The sequence below is a fragment of the Microcaecilia unicolor genome, unplaced genomic scaffold (genome assembly GCF_901765095.1).
Source record: "Microcaecilia unicolor unplaced genomic scaffold, aMicUni1.1, whole genome shotgun sequence".
In the NCBI taxonomy this organism is placed as follows: Eukaryota; Metazoa; Chordata; class Amphibia; order Gymnophiona; family Siphonopidae; genus Microcaecilia; species Microcaecilia unicolor.
The window spans coordinates 165,863-182,592 of NW_021963042.1; the positions used below are offsets into that span (position 1 = coordinate 165,863).

At 45.7% G+C, this 16,730-nt stretch overlaps 1 protein-coding gene across 1 annotated transcript in view; it reads left to right on the forward strand.

Moving 5' to 3' along the window:
• The window catches only part of LOC115458823 (centrosomal protein of 192 kDa-like), a gene marked incomplete at its 5' end in the record, with an annotated part of 210,090 nt that overhangs the window by 159,200 nt on the left and 34,160 nt on the right, over positions 1–16,730 (forward strand). The window contains one exon of the mRNA XM_030188637.1: positions 11,962–12,068. Within this exon, the coding sequence (XP_030044497.1) occupies positions 11,962–12,068 (107 nt within the window). The remainder of the gene's footprint in view (positions 1–11,961; positions 12,069–16,730) is intronic.

Genomic DNA, 16,730 nt, shown 5'->3' on the forward strand with positions numbered 1-16,730 from the left:
GTGTCTCAAAGATATAGCAGAACTTAAAAAAAAAAAGGTTCAGAGAAGGGCAACAAAAATGATAAAGGGGGTGGAATAACTTCCCTTTGAGGAAAGGCTAAAGAGGCTAGGGCTCTTCAGCTTGGAGAAGAGATGGCTGAGGGGAGATATGATGGAGGTCTATAAAATACTGAGTGGAGTGGAACACAGGTAGACTTGACTTGCTTGTTTACTCTTTCCAAAAATACAAGGACCAAGAGGGCACGCAATGAAGCTTCCAATCTAAAACAAATCAGTGAAAATACTTCTTCATTCAATGTGTAATTAAACTTTGGAATTTGTTTCTAAAGAATATGGTAAAAGCAGTTACGTAGGGTTTAAAAAAATGGTTGGGCAAGTTTCTAAAAGAAATGTTCATAAACCATTATTAAGATGAACTTAAGAAAATCCTGTTCTTGTTTCTGGGATAAGCAGAACATAATTTGTTCACTGTTTTGGGGATCTTGCCAGGTACTTTTGACCTGGATTGTCCACTGTTAGAAACAGGATACTGGGCTTGATGGACCTTTTGTCTGTCCCAGTATGACAGTGCTTTATATTCTTAAAGAGCTGACCAAATGATGTAGGATATTCTTCAGGTTCAAGTTATCCTGCTTGAGACAACAGTGATCTGGTCCAATGTTATTTTTCTTTAGGTTTGTCATTCCCAAGTCTTAGGTTGAATCCGTTGGACTATGTCCCAATGTGGTTTGGTGGTTAAACGATTTAAGTGCCCAAGTCTATGTCAAGCAGAGGGGGGAAGTACATCTTTCTGATAAATGATAGCCATTTTAAATAATTTCATGGCAGAAATGCACAGGAGGCGAGTCTCTTTCAACTGAAAGAAAGCTGAAGAATTGAGGGCACCAGGGGGAAAGACTCCTTATGGAAAGGGTTGTGAATGTGTGGAATGGCCGCCCAGTGGAATAGGTGGAGACCAAAACTGAAGTCAAGAAAGCATGAAGCAAACACATTGGATTTCTAAGGGAGAAGAAGAGACATTGGATAGGGAGACTGAATAGGCCAAATGGTATTTACTTGCCATCATTCTCGGTTACCTCAGGCTGGATATGCACCTGCCTTCTTCCTAGGATGTCTTAGAGCAAGAGTGATGTACTTGATCTTGTTTTTTTCTGCATTATTTTCTTTGTTTATGCTCTGTGGCTTGGTCCTTTGGTGTTTTTTTTTTTTAATTATTAATATAGCAGTCTTATCAAACTTGACTAATTCAAGCATCTTTTTTCCATCTTATTTAACCAGACAATAACTTAAAGTAATAAATTTCCTGTACATTTCTCTTTATATCCTCCCCCTCCCCCCCCCCCCCCCCCCCCCCCACCATTTTATAAAGCTTTATCCAGATATCTTTATACAGTTCTAGGCAAAAATATAACCTTAGCTGCAGGAAAGCACATTTTATTGAGGTATCTTCTGGTGCCGTGGGCCTTGTCAGCGTGACTTTTCAGGGATAGAGCGGTGGGCAGGATGGGGTGAAGCTGTGGGTGGGTCCTAAATCTCCTGCTGGGAAAGCTGCCCAAGCCTCTCCCAACTCCACAGTTCTACTACTTCCTTTTTATCTACAAATTAAACCCTGAGCAGGATAACATATTCTCAGGGGTGGCTGATGTCATCTGATGGAGTCCTGTGCAGGAACCACTCTCCAGCTTTAATAAAATATTTTAGAACATTTTAATTCACATGCATGCACCTTCCTGCCTGCTACTGTCTCGTGAGACCTAGCCAGTCATCATTTTTCCGCAGTTTATGGTTTTACTTTTTCTGGTGCCTCCTTTCAGCTTGTTTCTGGTGATACTGTTTAGACATTGTCCTCCACATTTTTGTGGGTTTTTAAAGTTCTGTTGCTGTCATGTGGTGTGTGTAATTTTTCCTGAAAGACATCTTTTTTGGGTTTTTCAATTGTGTCTAGGTTTCATTTCTCTTTTTATCAGCGCTTTTTTGGCCACAGTAGGCCTTGGGCACCCAGATGGATATTTTTCACCACCGAGTCTTTGATTTTGCTAATGGGTGTTTTTTTCAGAAATGTCATAGAAAAAAAAGCTCCCAGTGGTTTTAAGAAGTGTTTGCAGTGCAGCAGGATCATATCCATAGCTGATACTTGCTCCTGGGCCTGCAATGCCTGGGATCTGATCATGATCCATCTCATTGTCTTTTCCTGTATCTATTTAGAAAAAATTTAAACCTTGTCTTTCATTGTATGTACTGCTTACTTACTATCCTGAACTGCTACATTCTGATATCTGTTTACCATCTTGTGCACTGTTACCATCTTAAAGCTGTTAATTTCCTGATATGTGAGTGTCTGAAGAAATCATACTTATCTAATTCTGTGTTTGCTGCTTTAATAAGTTTTTTTAAGGGGTGAAGAAATCAATGATTTATTTCTGTGTTTACTGCTTTAAAAAGTTACATTGCGATATCGGTTTACTGCCCTCCCCCATAGTTTCTCTAAGCAGTAACCTGGTATTGGAGACAGACTTTTGTTGCAAAACAGTAGTGTAGTGAGGTAGTTTAATACAACATTGGAGATAGCTAACACATTCTACAGTTATTTGGTTGCTTAGGCCTCCCACCCTGCCCCTCAGCCCCCCCCCCCCAAGGGTGCCACTTCCTATATCGTTTGCCTAATCCACTGTCTGTCTCCAAAATTAACTATACCCAATTTGCAGATATTTTTTGAAAAACTAATCATCTGATTGCAGTAGCTCTCTAGCTTTCTGCTTTGTACCAGGTGCCCTTCCTATTTTAGAATAAAAAGATCTCTTTTTAACATAAATACAGATTTGTAACTCATTGTAACCCAGTTGATGGAAGCTCCTTTTGAATCGCTAGATACCTGCACCTGAAGTTCCTGATCTTTAATGTCATATTTTTGGTGGTGGTTACTGCAACCTGTAGGATCACTGAGCTTTAGGCTCTAGTAGCTGAAATAACACATCCTAAGTTCCTTCCTAAGGTAGTGTTGGAGTTTCGCCTTAACCAGTTAATTGTGTCAACATTTTTCCAAAAAATCTCATGCTATTAAATATGAAAACGCACTGTATACTTTGGACTGAGAGAGCCTTGGCCTTCTGTCTGGAGCAGGCTACAGCCCATGGAACAGTGCTTCTTAATCTTGCTGTGACTCCATTTATGTAGCACAGAAAGCTCACAGACTGTTGACTTTATGGAGGGCCCACCCAGGACATGACACCAAATGTAGGTTTCACAACCAAGGATGGGGACTGTTGTTGGCACATGCACTCTTTTTCAAATTGGCGAACAGACTGTATTTCCTTCATTTATGGACAGAATGGGCTGTCTAGAGCAAGGGTCCTCAAATCCAGGTTTGGTTTTCAGGATTTCCATAATGAATACATATGAGATATATTTGAATATAATGGAAGTGGTGAATGCAAATAGATCTCATACCTATAAATTGTAGAAATCCTGATAATCAGGGTGGGTTGTAGACCTTGAAAACTGGATTTGAGGACCCCTGGTCTAGAGGGTCATGTTGCAGTTTATAATGTTAGAATTGTGGTTGGGTCAGTAGCCCATTTGAGATCAACTTCCGTAGAGGAAATTTGCAGAGCCACAAAGTGGTCTGTGTACATATTCACATCATGTATTTATACTCTTATTAAATTCTTTTTTATAGAGGAAAAAGGCTCAACAGACTCCTTAATCCAGCTCTCAGGCATTTAAATATCAGGAGTTCTTACTGTTATCTTAGGCAAAAAAAAACTCACTTCTCATAAACGCATTCACTGTCGGTTATTTGACTAATAAACTAGCACTTATCTTAATGCTGTGCTCCTGTTGTTGCTCAAACTCAGTTATAGAATTCATATTCAAGCTATTAAGGATATGGTTAGTTTTGCTTAGGCCAGGAATACAAGGAAGTTGATTTTGTGTATGTGTTCCTCCAAATGTTAAAGGGGCAAACTTTCCTTGTTTGAATTGTCTTGTGGTAATTGAGCAATTCTATAACTTAGGCACCTGGGTTAAATGTTCCTTTGCACACTTATCTTGCCAAAAAGTAGCGCTTAGATGCATAATCTCCTTAAGCTTCTCAACTTTCTCCTGGAGGCACACCCAGCCAGTTGGGTTTTCAGGATTACCACAATGAAGGTGTATGAGAGAAATCTGCATATACTGGATATCTGTTGCTTGCAAATGCATCTTAATTCATATTTCATTGTAATCCTGAAAACTTGAATGGGCACTGGTTTAAGCACTATTCTGTAAGGGGGCACATAGGTGCTGTAGTACAAATGCAAGGGGGGTTGTGCATAGGAAGAGCATGGGCACCCTTGCCACATTTAGGTGCGCTCAGTTACGCCAGCACTAAGACTGGTGTAACTAGGGCTCCTAAACATAAAGGGCTCCAGTGCTGAGTCATGCCAGTAATGGAATCTGGCCGTCCATATGCCATTATAGAATAGGCGCCCAAGTAACAAAATTGTCAGTTTATTGTCCTGAGGGATTGTCTATAGAAGCTTTACAAACATACAAAAAGGTAAGGTCATGATATCAGTTGTAGATTTTTCACAGTTGGCTACTATGCCAACATATGATAGAGGTTCACATTTTTAGATAAGCCATTTTTAAAACCCCTTTTTAACAATGGCTTTGTCAGTTTCTGAACTGGAAGTGGAATCAGTCTTTTGGTCTAACAACCATTTAGTTAGTCTAGTCTGAGAGGATTACCATTCTCAGTTGATGCAATGAATGGCACTGTTTGGACTTTAGAAAAAAAAATTGAGCAGTCTCTTTTAGAAAAACAGGTTAAGTAAATGACTTGGTTGTTTGCCAGAATCATCAGTTAACTGGGGTTTGACAGATTAGCTCCTGCATGTTTTCATCAGTTACATTGTTAAATCCTTTCTCCGAGGACAAGCAGGCTGCTTGTTCTCACTGATGGGTTGACGTCCTCGGCAGCCCCCTCCATCGGAAAGTTTACTAGCAAAGGCCTTTGCTAGTCCTCGCGCGCCCATGCGCACCGCGCATGCGCGGCCGTCTTCCCGCCCGAAACCGGCTCGAGCCGGCCAGTCTTCTTTCGTCCGCGCTCGGTACGGTCGTGTTACGCCGTTCGTGCCCCAGAGAGTCGACCTCGCGCGTCCTTTTCGACGTGTTTTTTCCTTGTTTTCGTTGAAAAGTTCGGGAAGCGCTCCGGAAGTGTTCCGGAAGACCCTTTCGGGTTTTCTGCCCTTCCCGTAATTTTCACAGCTTTTGCCCCGTAAGTTTTCTTTCGTTGTCGGGGTAGGCCTAGTTTGGCCTCGGTCGAGATTTTTCTCCCTTTAAATTTTGGTGCTTCAATTTTCGCCATTTCGGCCTTTGATTTCGCCGGCGTGATTTTTCCGCCCATGACATCGAAGCCTTCCAGCGGCTTCAAGAAGTGCACCCAGTGCGCCCGGGTAATCTCGCTCACTGATAGGCACTCTGCGTGTCTTCAGTGTCTAGGGGCCCAGCACCGCCCTCAGAACTGCAGTCTGTGTTCCCTGTTACAAAGGCGGACTCAGGTAGCGAGATTAGCCCAGTGGAACGTTTTGTTCTCGGGCTCTTCGTCGGCATCGGCACCGGAGGCATCGAGTGCATCAACGTCGTCAGCGTCCGGACCATCTTCCTTGGCTGCCGCTCCATCGACTGCATCGAGGCATAGGACCTCTGCATCGGCGCCGAGGCATCGGGCGACTGCATCGACGTCGGTGGTACCGAGACTTCGTCTGCTGATGTCGTCGGACGGAGGTGCATCGTCAGGAGTGCAGGTGAGGGCTGTCCATTCCCCTGCTGGTGGCGGTGAGCCTTCGGGTGGGTCTCCTCCTACCCTGAGGGCTCCTGCGGTACAGCCCCCCCGGGATCGACCCTCTTCGGTCTCGGCCCCGAGGAAGCGACGGATGGATTCTACGTCCTCCTCGTCGGTGCCGGGGAGCTCCGGTGACATGCTTCGGAAGAAGTCGAAGAAGCATCGACACCGGTCTCTTCCCCGTGTCGGCACCGAGAGCTCTGGGTCGCCGAGGGAGTTGGCACCCAGCAGGCATCGGCACCGAGAGGACCGCTCACCCTCTGTTCAGGAGGTGTCGATGCGCTCCACTCTGGACAGCCCGGAACAGCCTCCTCGCCCGGAACAGGTTCTGACGTCGACGCCTGCATCGACCTCTCAGCCTTTTTCTGCAGCCACTCTGAACTAGAGCCTCCGGGCCGTTCTCCCAGAGATTCTGGGAGAGCTGTTGCGCCCTACCCCTCCGGTACCGGCGGTGCTTGCGCCTCCGGTACCGTCGAGCGTGGCGCCGGCTGGTCCATCGCCCAGGTTGAGGTCCCCGACGTCGGTACCGCGTGCGGTGCCGACCGCGGCCACCTCCCAGGAAGGCTCCCCGACTACGTCGGCGGAGGGAGCTTCGCCGATGCGGGCGAGGGAGTCTACCTCTCGACGCCCCCATCGTGGACGTGGCTCCACGGAGTCGAGCCGGGCGAGGTTGCAGACACAGGTCCGTGAACTTGTGTCTGACACCTAGGGTGAGGCCTCGTGGGAGGACGAAGAAGACCCCAGATATTTCTCTGACGAGGAGTCTGGGGGTCTTCCTTCTGATCCCACTCCCTCTCCTGAAAGGCAGCTTTCTCCTCCTGAGAGTCTGTCTTTCGCTTCCTTTGTCCGGGAGATGTCTACGGCCATCCCCTTCCCGGTGGTTGTGGAGGACGAGCCCAGGGCTGAAATGTTTGAGCTCCTGGACTATCCTTCTCCACCTAAGGAAGCGTCCACTGTTCCCTTGCACCATGTCCTGAAAAAGACATTGCTTGCGAACTGGACCAAGCCATTAAGTAATCCCCACATTCCCAAGAAGATCGAGTCCCAGTACCGGATCCATGGGGACCCAGAGCTGATGCGCACTCAGTTGCCTCATGACTCTGGAGTTGTGGATTTGGCCCTAAAGAAGGCTGAGTTCTAGGGAGCATGCTTCGGCGCCCCCGGGCAAAGACCCTAGAACCTTAGACTCCTTTGGGAGGAAGGCCTACCATTCTTCTATGCTCGTGGCCAAGATCCAGTCTTACCAGCTCTACACGAGCATACACATGCGGAACAATGTGCGGCAGTTGGCGGGCTTGGTTGATGCTCTTCCCCCTGAGCAAGCCAAGCCTTTTCAGGAGGTGGTCAGGCAGCTGAAGGCGTGCAGAAAATTCCTGGCCAGAGGAGTTTATGACACTTTTGATGTTGCGTCCAGGGCCGCTGCTCAAGGTGTGGTGATGCGCAGGCTCTCATGGCTGCGTGCCGCCGACCTGGAGAATAGAATCCAGCAGCGGATTGCGGACTCGCCTTGCCGTGTGGACAACATTTTGGGGGAAAAAGTCGAGCAGGTGGTAGAGTCTCTCCACCAGCGGGACACCGCATTCGACAAGTTCTCCCGCCGGCAGCCTTCAGCATCTACCTCTACAGGTAGAAGATTTTTTTGGGGGAAGGAAGACTGGTCCCTATGCTTCTGGTAAGCGTAGGTACAATCCTCCTTCCCGACAGCCTGCGGCCCAGGCTAAGCCCCAGCGCACTCGCTCTCGTCAGCAGCGTGCGCCTCAGCAAGGCCCCGCGGCTCCCCAGCAAAAGCAAGGGGCGAGCTTTTGACTGGCTCCAGCAGGGCATAGCCGACATCCAAGTGTCAGTGCCGGGCGACCTGCCGGTCGGGGGGAGGTTGATAGCTTTTCACCAAAGGTGGCCTCTCATAACCTCCGATCAGTGGGTTCTGCAAATAGTCCGGCAAGGATACACCCTCAATTTGGCCTCAAAACCTCCAAATTGTCCACCGGGAGCTCAGTCTTACAGCTTCCAGCACAAGCAGGTACTTGCAGAGGAACTCTCCGCCCTTCTCAGCGCCAATGCGGTCGAGCCCGTGCCATCCGGGCAGGAAGGGCTGGGATTCTATTCCAGGTACTTCCTTGTGGAAAAGAAAACAGGGGGGATGCGTCCCATCCTAGACCTAAGGGCCCTGAACAAATATCTCGTAAAAGAAAAGTTCAGGATGCTTTCCCTGGGCACCCTCCTCCCCATGATTCAGCAAAACGATTGGCTATGCTCTCTGGACTTGAAGGATGCCTACACTCACATCCCGATACTGCCAGCTCACAGACAGTATCTGCGATTTCAGCTGGGCACACGCCACTTCCAGTACTGTGTGCTACCCTTTGGGCTCGCCTCTGCGCCCAGGGTGTTCACAAAGTGCTTGGCTGTAGTAGCAGCGGCACTTCGCAGGCTGGGGGTGCACGTGTTCCCATATCTCGACGATTGGCTGGTGAAGAACACATCCGAGGCAGGAGCCCTGCAGTCCATGCAGATGACTATTCGCCTCCTGGAGCTACTGGGGTTTGTGATAAATTATCCAAAGTCCCATCTTCTCCCAGTGCAGAGACTCGAATTCATAGGAGCTCTGCTGGATTCTCGGACGGCTCGCGCCTATCTCCCAGAGACGAGAGCCACCAACTTGTTGTCCCTCGTCTCGCGGGTGCGAGCGTCCCAGCAGATCACAGCTCGGCAGATGTTGAGATTGCTGGGCCACATGGCCTCCACAGTTCGTCACGCCCATGGCCCGTCTTCACATGAGATCTGCTCAATGGACCCTAGCCTCCCAGTGGTATCAGGCCGCTGGGGGTCTAGAGGACGTGATCCACCTGTCCACGAGTTTTCTCAAATCCCTATATTGGTGGACGATTTGCTCCAATTTGACTCTGGGACGTCCCTTCCAAATTCCTCAGCCACAAAAGGTGCTGACCACGGATGCGTCCCTCCTGGGATGGGGAGCTCATGTCGATGGGCTTCACACCCAAGGAAGCTGGTCCCTCCAGGAACGCGATCTGCAGATCAATCTCCTGGAGTTACGAGCGATCTGGAACGCTCTGAAGGCTTTCAGAGATCGGCTGTCCCACCAAATTATCCAAATTCAGACAGACAACCAGGTTGCCATGTACTATGTCAACAAGCAGGGGGGCACCGGATCTCGCCCCCTGTGTCAGGAAGCCGTCAGCATGTGGCTCTGGGCTCGCCGTCACGGCATGGGGCTCCAAGCCACATATCTGGCAGGCGTAAACAACAGTCTGGCCGACAGGTTGAGCAGGATTATGCAACCTCACGAGTGGTCGCTCAATTCCCGTGTGGTACGACAGATCTTCCAGGTGTGGGGCACCCCCTTGGTAGATCTCTTCGCATCTCGAGTGAACCACAAAGTCCCTCAGTTCTGTTCCAGGCTTCAGGCCCACGGCAGACTGGCATTGGATGCCTTCCTCCTGGACTGGGGGGAGGGCCTGCTGTATGCTTATCCTCCCATACCTCTGGTGGGGAAGACTTTGTTGAAACTCAAGCAAGACCGAGGCACCATGATTCTGATTGCTCCTTTTTGGCCACGTCAGATCTGGTTCCCTCTTCTTCTGGAGTTGTCCTCCGAAGAACCGTGGAGATTGGAGTGTTTTCCGACCCTCATCACACAGGACGAAGGGGCACTTCTGCATCCCAGCCTCCAGTCGCTGGCTCTTACGGCCTGGATGTTGAGGGCGTAGACTTTGCCTCTTTGGGTCTGTCCGAGGGTGTCTCCCGCATCTTGCTTGCTTCCAGGAAAGATTCCACTAAGAGAAGTTACTTCTTCCATTGGAGGAGGTTTGCCGTCTGGTGTGACAGCAAGGCCCTAGATCCTCGCTCTTGTCCTACACAGACCCTGCTTGAATACCTTCTGCACTTGTCTGAGTCTGGTCTCAAGACCAACTCTGTAAGGGTTCACCTTAGTGCAATCAGTGCTTACCATTACCATGTGGAAGGTAAGCCGATCTCAGGACAGCCTTTAGTTGTTCGCTTCATGAGAGGCTTGCTTTTGTCAAAGCCCCCTGTCAAGCCTCCTACAGTGTCATGGGATCTCAATGTCGTTCTCACCCAGCTGATGAAACCTCCTTTTGAGCCACTGAACTCCTGCCATCTGAAGTACTTGACCTGGAAGGTCATTTTCTTGGTGGCAGTTACTTCAGCTCGTAGAGTCAGTGAGCTTCAGGCCCTGGTAGCCCAGGCCCCTTACACCAAATTTCATCATAACAGAGTAGTCCTCCGCACTCACCCTAAGTTCTTGCCAAAGGTTGTGTCGGAGTTCCATCTGAACCAGTCAATTGTCTTGCCAACATTCTTTCCCCGTCCTCATTCCTGCCCTGCTGAACGTCAGCTGCACACATTGGACTGCAAGAGAGCATTGGCCTTCTACCTGGAGCGGACACAGCCCCACAGACAGTCCGCCCAATTGTTTGTTTCTTTTGATCCCAATAGGAGGGGAGTGGCTGTAGGGAAACGCACCATATCCAATTGGCTAGCAGATTGCATTTCCTTCACTTACGCCCAGGCGGGGCTGGCTCTTGAGGGTCATGTCACGGCTCATAATGTTAGAGCCATGGCTGCGTCGGTAGCCCACTTGAAGTCAGCCACCATTGAAGAGATTTGCAAAGCTGCGACGTGGTCATCTGTCCACACATTCACATCTCATTACTGCCTGCAGCAGGATACCCGACGCGACAGTCGGTTCGGGCAGTCAGTTCTTCAGAACCTGTTTGGGCTTTAGGATCCAACTCCACCCCCCGAGGGCCCTGTTTGTTCTGTTCCAGGCTACACTCTCAGTTAGTTGGTAAATTTTTTAGGTCAATCTCAGTTATGTCCTCGCCGTTGCGAGGCCCAATTGACCATGGTTGTTGTTTTGAGTGAGCCTGGGGGCTAGGGATACCCCATCAGTGAGAACAAGCAGCCTGCTTGTCCTCGGAGAAAGCGAATGCTACATACCTGTAGAAGGTATTCTCCGAGGACAGCAGGCTGATTGTTCTCACAAACCCGCCCGCCTCCCCTTTGGAGTTGTGTCTTCCCTTGAAGTGTATTGTCTTGCTACATACTGGACTGGCCGGCTCGAGCCGGTTTCGGGCGGGAAGACGGCCGCGCATGCGCGGTGCGCATGGGCGCGCGAGGACTAGCAAAGGCCTTTGCTAGTAAACTTTCCGATGGAGGGGGCTGCCGAGGACGTCAACCCATCAGTGAGAACAATCAGCCTGCTGTCCTCGGAGAATACCTTCTACAGGTATGTAGCATTCGCTTTCCATGATGCACCACTAAATTAAGGCAAATGAAGTGTAAAAATAAATATATAGAATGGATATGGCAAAAAAAAATCCAAATTCCAATCTGACAAATATGATAATTTGTCCCAAATTAAAGCTTATATAGTGATCATTCTGGAAGCAAAACAATCCTTTCTAAGTCAAACAAATTTGACTTCCTTTTTTCTGTTGAGATTTGGCATTCCCTTCCTACTTTTTATTCTGTTTTAGATTACAAAAAAAATTTGCAACCTTTGACAAAATCCAAAGGTTTCTTAAGATGTTGGTACAATTCAATGACAGATTGAAGCTTTTAATGCAGACATAACCAGGGACAGCAGAACACCTTTGGTTTGCTTGGCCCTCTCTAACCAAAAAAGATGTCCAGCCCTGCCTCCAAACTCTCTAATTGCTGATGCTCTGTTGAGCAAAATTTGGTAGGTCCATGGCCCCAGTGGCTCACCCCATTCCACTGCCTATGGATGTGCAATTGTTCATATAGTACATTAAATTAATATGGAATAATCTGCTTTATGCTTTCTTTTGCTGCTATTATTTCAAGTCTTACAAACATACTTGTGTTATAGTTGCCACAGTATCTTGCACTGCCTGATTCTACTCTGTTGTCTTCTGGCTTACAACAGCATTTTGTGATGCACACTGATCTTCTGATCAGCATATACAGTTGGGTTCTATGTTAAAATCTAACCAGGTCTAAAATTTTAAACATTATTTTTGCATTACTAGGAGTGGATTTTGGTCTCTGGTAGTTCTAGTGGTGGTTTTTTTCCTTGTTTTTTGAAATGGAAATTTTTTAGGTGGAATTCTAAAGCAAATATTTACCAACAGGGAAAACGAGATGGACCTGGAAGAATTTGTACTGAATCCCTTTTGAAAACTGAAGTTCCTGCTAAGCCTAGAAGATGCGACTCAGATGCTTCAGCTCTAAAACTGGGGTATGTAGTATTTGCATTAATGTCATAGATGTTGGTACTAAAACAACAGTGAAATCCAAGAGAGGGGGTAGATATTAATCATATTTTTAAACAAATATCAAAAACGCATGCATATATGTAAAGCAACATGAGAAAAAAGTCAATAGAACATAAACGAGCAATTATATTTCTCTGAGAGTTAGCAGGGTATGCAGACTTCTCATATGGGGTGACAACATCCAACAGAGACTAAGCTGGAGAAAAGTAAATGATGCTCTAAGCTTGTTGATGGTGTACAGAGCCACCTGGGCTCCAGTTTTTGCATGAAGCCCATTGAATGTTCATTTATATTTCCATAGGTATTTTTTTCCCTCCTCTTAGGAACCATTTAGGGTTTTTCTGATTTTCAGTATAGTTTGCCATTGTCTTCACAAGTATCAGTACATCAGTCAGTTTTTGCCATTGAACCTTTTCATTTCACATAAGAGATTTTTCTACTGATGTCCCAGAAACAGAAGACTCCCAACAGCCTCAAGAAGAAACCTAGAAATCATAGTGGTGTGACAAGATGAGGTTAGTCACTGTCACCCATGAATCGTATCTAATGTGCCATGGGCCTGAACACAATGTTGTGACAGCTATCAAAAGCTGTCAAGGGAAAGAGAAGAAACTCTTTGGTTTGACTGAGTCTGCACAAGTTCATCAACAGTGGGCAGGGCTGCATCAGACAGTGAGGATGCGTCAATATCAAGGAGACATTGTACCTCAGGAGTTCCAGGAGGTGTCACTTCCTCTCCTGCAGCCCAAGCGTCATTTTCAGCAAAAGTCTTTGATGAAGAGCTAGACAGGAGGTTCTAGGAGATACTGAGTCACTATCTTGCAAGGATCAGTACATTGATACCATCTATGCCAAGGAAGGTTCAGCCTATTCTGGAGGCATGTACTTGATGCCAAGTCATTAAAAAAAAAATCAACATTGGTACCAGCCACCAGATGTCCATCTCCGATGCTTTTGGGAGAAAACTTTGCCAAGGCACTGGGCTACATCAGACTCTGTACTTCAACAGACCGAGTGAGCCCTCACAGTTTTTGTCTTCTAGCCAGTTTTACACTTGGACCTCTTCTACAGAATGTTTTCCTGGAAGTCTGCACAGTCCTGGCAGTATAGTTACAGAGCTGAAGGTTACTCTAATCGAGAGTTGTCTACCAGTCTCCCCTCTGACCCCACTCCTCCATAGGAGAGAGAGTCCATTTTAATCAGGGAAATAGATGAAACCATTCCATTTAAGATAGAGAAGGAGATAGAGCCCAGGGCAGCAAGGCTAGATAGCCTTCAGTTTTTTGCCTCCCCTCCCCCACCCTCTTTGGCCAGGAAAGCCATGGCCATGCTTATTAATAGCATCCTTCAGAAGGCACAAATCAGAATATAGGAGATTCTCCCCCCTCCCCACTCAACCCTATGCAACCGGTTAAACAAAGTTTCCAGGATTTAACAAACAGCAGTTACCACACCAGTCAGTGGTGGTTGAATCCACTCTCAAGAATGCCAAATGAATAAGGACTCATTGTTCAGCAAACTAGCTTGACTTTTAGGTAAACTAAGTGGTCAACCCTAGATTGGTAGCTTCCTAGGGGTTGGCAAAGATCAGTTGTAGTTGCAGCAAAAAAAAAAAAAAAAAGCCCTATACAAAAATAGTACTATACCAAAAAGGTTTCTTTAAACTTCATTAAGTGAGACATTTAAAATCTTTCTCTCAGCAAGAAACTGTTGACCTGTCCTTCAAGCATTTATTTTACCATTACTGGACTACTTGTAAATCTTTTGTTTCTGGGTGCCTAAAGTTGGATGATAAAGGGGGAGATGCACAAAGTTTACCATTCTTGCAACGTTTCTTTAGACCAGTTGTAGCCAGTCTAAAGCAGGCTTTATTTAGCGTCTAATGCACAAAGGGGTTCTACATGACTTTAACCATTCTTCGTAGCAGCTACCAGTAATCCAATGCAAATTTGCTATAATGAGCTCATCAGTATTAAAATGAGCATTCCATGCGATGCACAGAAAGGATTACCTACCTTTTAACATTCAAAATTTTCTAGCAAGTCAGAAGCTATCCTTGTGTGACCAATCCTGGGTCTTGGACTGTGGGGGGGATTTTCTTTTCATCTCTATCATGTTCCACATTCTCTATGGGCTTTTTGCCTTTTGCACATGAGCTCCATGTGCTTTTTTACTTCCTTCCAGGACATGGGGCTCCATATGGCTTTTCCTTTTCTTCTTCTGTTTGGGGGTTTTTTTTTTTTTTTGTATTTTTCCCCCTTCTCCTCTCTGGCCTAGGCATAGGCAGAAAGTGAACTCCCGGATTTGGCACAGGCAGGATCTCATCCCACCGGCTAAGTGTGTAACAGTGATTCCTTTTCTTGCACAGAACATGGACGCTTTCCGAGAGACTGTTTTTTTTCCTTGCAGAATTTCTGTGCATCTAATTTGCGATTCCCTTTGTGCTTCAGTCTCTGTTTACAAATTAATAGATTCGACATCGGCTACCATATTTAGCAGTGGCCTTTGAGCATTGACGCCTAAAGCACTTCAAGTGGCCCAAAACACTGCTGCTCGGTTAATCTCTGATCTTTCCCGTACTGAGGATATTGCTCCTGTTCTGAAAGACCTGCATTGGCTGCCTGTCCAATGGCGGGTAAAATTTAAGGTGATGTGTTTAATTTTCAAAGCTTTGTATAATGTAGCCCCTCTTGCTGCTTCTCTCAGGATCTACCACCCTAATTGATCTTTACATTCTGGAGAGAAATTGTTATTGCATGTATCCTCTTTCAAACTTGATTGGATATTTATTATTCTGTTTTTATATTGAAGGTACTCTTTTACGGAATTTATTACATCTTGAGTTACAGTGTACTGAGTCTTTGATTCAATTTCAGCTCAAGACACATTTGCACAAAATTTTCTTTAGTGCAGGTGTGCAAGCATTACTCTGAAAATGTGACTCAGATTTGAACTGAATTATGTGGAGATTCTAATGGTCTGATTTTATATTGTTTTAATTGGTTGGTTTTTATGTTTCATTATGTTTGATTGTTATGTATGTTGGCAGTGTAACACACCTAGATCAGTCTGATAGTGCTTGCTATAAATGGTGTTTTTTTAAATTCTTGTCGAAAAACAATATATCAAAAGTAAGATAATATTGATTACACAATAAGGATTGCCATGTTCCATAGAACAATAGAAATAAAAACGAAAATAAACCACAATATTATCATTACAAGGAGGAGAAAGGAGAGATAAAACACTCTACAACCAGAGCTTTGTAGAGGAAAATTAGGAAAACAGCAGGAAAGTAAAACTCATCAGGAAAGTCAAGGATAGAAAATTATCTGGAGGTGGACGATCCAATTACAGCATTTCAAATGGGTGGGGTAGCAGTGATCACAAGACTCAATGGAGATTTTTTTGCTGTCAATTAAACTTGTCATTTGTTGAGAGTCAAAAAACATGTAATTATTACTTTCAAATTTAATACAACATTTACAAGGAAATTGAAGGAAAAAATGGTTTCGCCCAAGGCCACCACCTGCGTTCACAGTTCTTAAAAAGCCTTATGCCTCACTTGCGTGGTCCTAGAGAAATCAGGAAATATAAATATACATTAACCCATAAACAACTCATCCCAATAGCGGAAAAAGTCTCAAGACCCAGTTTTGGTCGGGTTCAAGGGCAAATAGCTATTAATGTTGCTTGGGATAGCACTTGCTGCTGAGAATTCTCCAGAAGATTAGTTGGCTCCAAACTGTCCAAAGAAACATCTCCAGGCTGATTCCCTGATCTTATACAATGTGCTCTTTTAATTGGGGGCATAGTTGCCATACTGACAGACTGAAGGTTCATCAAGCCTAGCATCCTGTTTCCAACAAGTACTTGGCAAGATCCCAAAACAGTACAATACATTTTATGCTGGTTATCCTAGAAATAAGCAGTGGATGTTCCCCAAATTCATCTTAATAGTGGCTTATGGACTTTTCTTTTAGGAAATTATCTAAGCCTTTTTAAAACCCTGCTAATCTAACTGCTTTTACCACATTCTTGACATTGAATTCCACAGTTTAATTACACGTTGAGTGAAGAAATATTTTCTGATTTGTTTTAAATTTACTATTTTGTAGCTTCATTGCATATCCCCCTAGTCCTAATATATTTGGAAAGAGCAAACAAGCGATTCACATCTACCAGTTCTACTCCACTCATTATTTTATAGATCTTTATCTTATCTCCCCTCAGTCTTCTTTTCTCCAAACTGATGAACCCTAGCCACTTTAACCTTTTCTCATAGGGAAGTCGGCCCATCCCCTTTATTATTTTCGTCACCCTTCTCTATACCTTCTTTAATTCCACTATATCTTTTTTTGAGATGCGGTGACCAGAATTGCACACAGTATTCGAGGTGCGGTCGCACCATAGAGAGATACAAAGGCATTATAACATCCTTATTTTTGTTTTCCATTCCTTTTCTAATAATACCTATCATTCTTTTTGCTTTCTTAGCCGCTGCCACACACTGAGCAGTGGGTTTCAGCATATCATCAACGATGACACCTAGATACCTTTCCTGGTTGGTCACTCAGAATGTGGAACCTTGCATCATATAGCTATAGTTCGGGTTCCTCTTTCCA